This window comes from Panthera uncia, assembly GCF_023721935.1.
Source record: "Panthera uncia isolate 11264 chromosome A1 unlocalized genomic scaffold, Puncia_PCG_1.0 HiC_scaffold_16, whole genome shotgun sequence".
NCBI lineage: Eukaryota > Metazoa > Chordata > Mammalia > Carnivora > Felidae > Panthera > Panthera uncia.
The window spans coordinates 64,434,855-64,439,399 of NW_026057576.1; the positions used below are offsets into that span (position 1 = coordinate 64,434,855).

General features: G+C 53.4%; 1 protein-coding gene across 1 annotated transcript in view; it reads right to left on the reverse strand.

Annotated features, from left to right (window-relative positions):
* ABCC4 (ATP binding cassette subfamily C member 4) overlaps positions 1–4,059 on the reverse strand; it is a 260,291-nt gene extending 256,232 nt beyond the window's left edge. Inside the window, exon 1 of the mRNA XM_049647145.1 lies at positions 3,584–4,059. Coding sequence (XP_049503102.1) covers positions 3,584–3,657 — 74 coding nt within the window. The 5' untranslated portion in view covers positions 3,658–4,059. The remainder of the gene's footprint in view (positions 1–3,583) is intronic.
* Positions 4,060–4,545: the final 486 nt, after the last annotated feature.

A 4,545-nucleotide genomic window follows, 5' to 3' on the forward strand; every position in this document is an offset into this window, starting at 1 on the left:
GGGGGGGGGGGGACTACTTGGTTTTGTAGAAAAGACACATGCACAAGAGTTTTAGGAGGAAGACGAAAACACAACCAAAACATCAGCAGATATACTTGGCTAATAAAAACAAATCATCCAGGGGCACCTGGGAGGCTCGGTCAGTTGGGTATTGGATCCTTAATTTCAGTTCAGTTCATGGTCAAAAGGCTCGTGGGATGGGGCCTCAAGTTGGGCTCCATGCTGACTACGGAGGAGCCTGCTTAAGATTCTCTCTCCGCCTCCCCCCACCCCCCCACTCACGCTCTCTGTAAAATAAACCATCCATATTCCTTTCTTTTTCTGTAGTTTTAAATTTCTTACAAAAACAGAAAAATATATATATATTCTTTTGAAAAATTCCTAACAGGGATGCCTAGCTGGTTCAGTCTGTAGGGCATGCAACTCTTGATCTCAGGGTTGTGAGTTCAAGCCCCACACTGGGTGGGCGCAGAGCCTACTTAAAAAATAGAACAGGGGCACCTGGGTGGCTCAGTCAGTTAAGGGTCCAACTTCAACTCAGGTCATGATCTCACAGCTTGTGGGTTGGAGCCCCACGTCAGGCTCTGTGCTAACAGCTCAGAGCCTGGAGCCTGCTTCAGATTCTGGGTCTCCCTTTGTCTCTGCCCCTCCCCCACTTGCATGCACACCCTCTCTCACTTAAAAATAAATATTTTTTAAAAATTGTTTAAATAAAGCAAAAATCCACAACAACTGCCAATAGCCACAAACGTATGACCCCTAGACTCTAAGACCAAAGTGTGCTGTGAAAACACCAAAACCCCAGTAAGGGGGTTTTGTATAGAAGTCAGTAAAGCTAGTTATCAGCATCATTTGGATAGACAGCTACCAGTTCACAAGTTTAGAAAGCAGATGAAATTTAAGAAAAGCAAATATCCAATGAGAAGCTGAAAACTAGGGCTTTTCTCTACAAGTTGGGCCTTATCTCCAGGCAGTACTCCCTGACTGGGCTCATTTCAGCTTTCCCACCTGCAGCCAGAAGGGTACACATGGAAATCACTAAGGTGGCCTCCGACTTTAAAACCTCTAAAACTGCAGGGGCACCTGGGTGGCTCAATTGGTTGACCATCAGACTTTGGCTCAGGTCATGATCTCATGTGAGTTTGAGCCCCGCGTCAGTCTCTGTGCTGACAGCTCAGAGCCTGGAGCCTGCCTGGAGACTGCTTCGGATTGTATCCCCCTCTCTTCCTGCCCCTGCTCGCTCATGATCTCTCTCTTTCACAAAGTTAAATAAACACTTAAAAAAATTTTTTTTAAGCCCTAGAATTGCAGAAGGTAAATAAACCAACGTAGGATAGCAATCACGGTCAATCTGACCTCAAAAGACTTGCACAACCCTTTTTTAAAACTGGAATAACAGGGGCGCCTGGGTGGCGCAGTCGGTTAAGCGTCCGACTTCAGCCAGGTCACGATCTCGCGGTCCGTGAGTTCGAGCCCCGAGTCAGGCTCTGGGCTGATGGCTCGGAGCCTGGAGCCTGTTTCTGATTCTGTGTCTCCCTCTCTCTCTGCCCCTCCCCCGTTCATGCTCTGTCTCTCTCTGTCCCAAAAATAAATAAAAAACGTTGAAGAAACTCCGGCCTGCAAGACCAAAAGTGTTTATGGACTAGCCTTCTCCACGTATTTAAGAGCAAGTGTCCCGGGGCGCCTGGGTGGCTCAGTCGGTTAAGTGGCCGACTTCGGCTCAGGTCATGATCTCGCGGTCCGTGAGTTCAAGCCTCGCGTCAGGCTCTGTGCTGATGGCTCAGAGCCTGGAGCCTGTTTCAGATGCTGTGTCTCCCTCTCTGACCCTCCCCCGTTCATGCTCTCTCTGTCTCAAAAATAAATAAACGTTAAAAAAAAAAAAATTAAAAAAAAAAAAAGAACAAGTGTCCAAACAGAAGCAGCTCAGTACAGCGGTTACAAACACAGGCTCAGGAGCCAGACTGCCTGCTTTGGGATCCTGCTCTACATCTAAATAGCTGTGTGATCCCAAGCAACTTCACCTCTGCTTCAGGACTGTCAGGTGTAAAACAGAGAGAAGCACTCCTTCCCCTGCAGTAAGGAAGTTGGAAATAGCTTCATCCAAAATCCTCATCTTCCCATTTTCACGTGAAAAATCCACAAACAGAAAGTGCTTCAGAATTCCTTGCCCTGCCTGAAGTTAAGGAGACATTTGCCTGCTTCACCACTGTTGACCATACCCACATCCAAATTTCTTCTTCTACCCATAGTCCTCTTTCCTTCAGAGGGGCCAAAGGGCCAAGAGATGTTCCCACACAAAGTGAAATCACCAATCAAAACAAACGTAGGCATACTCACCCCCTTGGGATCTCCTAGGCTTACCCCATTTAAAAGAGTAAATTATCAGAATGTGGGTAAGATTAGAGCCTTCAGGTTAGTTTGGGGTCAAGAAACAAAAGATCTAATGCAAATGCAATTTAAGTCCAAAGGTTCAGGCCCACCTAGTTAGTAGTCCCAGCTACGACATGGAAAACTAGCCAAGAGCTTCACCTCTCTGAGCCGTTTTTCACCCCTGTGTTTTCTCCCAGCTCAGGGACCCTCCAATAATTTTAGGTCCATAGGGCGCCTGGACAAGACTACCTGCATTAAGACCACGGATCACTTCTACAAAGGCTAGAGATCCAGAGACCACAGGCTTCAAGGACCCCATCTCCAGAGCGGTCCTCAAAGGTGGAAATGGAAATAATTGCAATAAGGAAAGCGGCTGTTCAAAGACATGCTCCAGTTGTGGCTCTGTGTGGCCAGGATAAAAACGTGTTAAAGAGCAGTGTTCCCATTTATTAAATAAAAAAGCTGTTATTTTACCCACACGAAATATGCCACAACTAGATACCAGGACACGGTGTGAGACACACAGGAACAGAGGAAGGGGAAGAGAGAGACATGGTCACAGCCACACAAACACACAAGGGAGCCCGGTGGAGTTGCAGCTCAGTGTCACAGAAGGAATATCGGAAGAGGTGGGAACGCCGTGGGGGAGATGGCAATGGTCCAGGGCACTAATTAAACTGCGGTTAAGTTTAGATAAAGGAAGCTGTTCACAAGCTGCTTGCTTAGGAAGAAAAAGGTGCAGCTTTAGCTCATGAGAAGTGCGAATCCCTGAGCGGCACGGGGGAAGTGGGCTAAGGGGGGAAGGGTCTAGTCGGTTCTCCCACTAGGCAGTAATTCTCCCCGGGCAGCTACGGCTCTCCCCCTCCCCAGCTCCTGCTCCGACTCCTGCGGCGGCGGTTGCTGCTGCTGCTGCTGCTGCTGCTGCTCCCAGGCACTGGAGGCTGGCAGAGCCGCGAGCACCAAGGCAGGATCCCCTGGTCCCCAGAACCCCTCTCCGGCCCTGTTCCCGCCCGCCCTGGGCGCCGGGGCGCAGACGGGGACCACGCGGCCGGCGTGGGGCGGCCCCACGGGCGGCTGGAAGCCGCGTGCTCCCGTCGCCGGCTGCAAGAGCTCCCACGCCGCGACCCTCTGCCCTCCAGCCCCAGAAGGCGCCGGCAGCGACAGGGAGGCGCGCGGCGGCGGCGCGTTGTCGCAGCTCGGGCGGGGCGCTCACCAGAAGAATACGCGCGAGCAGAGGTTCGCGTCCTGCAGCGGGTTGGGCTTCACGTCCGGGTACACGGGCAGCATCTTGCCGGCGGGGTCGTGCTTCTCCCGGAGACGCGGGCGGGGATGCCGGAGCTCCTGTGCCGCGCGGGTCCTCACGGCGGGAGCCCAAGAACCACCCGCTTCCGGGAGCAGAGCGCCGGCGGCCCGCCCCGTTCCCGCCCCCACCCCCGGGCCGCGCAGCTGCTGCAGCCGGGAGACGGGAGCCGCGCGCCGCGTGCGAGGCGGCGGGACGGGGGCGGCGGAGACCACGCTGCCCGTACCCCGAGCAGGTGCGAGGCGACGCCGTTGGATGAAGGCGGGTAGGCCGAGCTCGCGGCCCGCAGGGCCCTGCGCGGAGGCGCCCACGTGCTCAAACCTGGATGCAAACTTTGCATAAGTTCGGGCTCCCGGCACCCTGCTGAGGGTGCCGAGGGGAGGCGCCGGCTCTGCCCGCCCCCGCGGCTCGGACGCGCCCCCTGGGCTGCTGCTTTGAGAGCTGCGGGACGGCTTTCGCCTGCCTTCTGGGCTGGCTGCCCTCATCAGGACCAAACAAGGGTGCTAGGGCAGGTGGTCCAGCCTGCGAGCCAAACGTTTGACCTCAGACAACAGCAGGATTTAGCACAGATTATCTTTGTAGAGCTGCAAGACCTAAAGAAAGGTAATAGAGGATTGAAGATGAATGCATGCTGTCATTGGGGGAAGCTTTTCCCATCTCACCTGTTGCATTGCACGAAGGAGCTCTTGGCAGCTTTTTGCTGCCCTCTGAGATTGAGAAAGGCCGGTAGGGAGGAGAGAGCCGGCCTTATGGTTTCATTCATCATGCCCTGGGAGCCCAGCAGAGTAAAAGTAGCCAAGGGAACATGTTACAGAACACTGGTTAGTTGCACTACAGGGGGGCCTTGACTCCCTTCTAACTTTAACAAGGCCAGA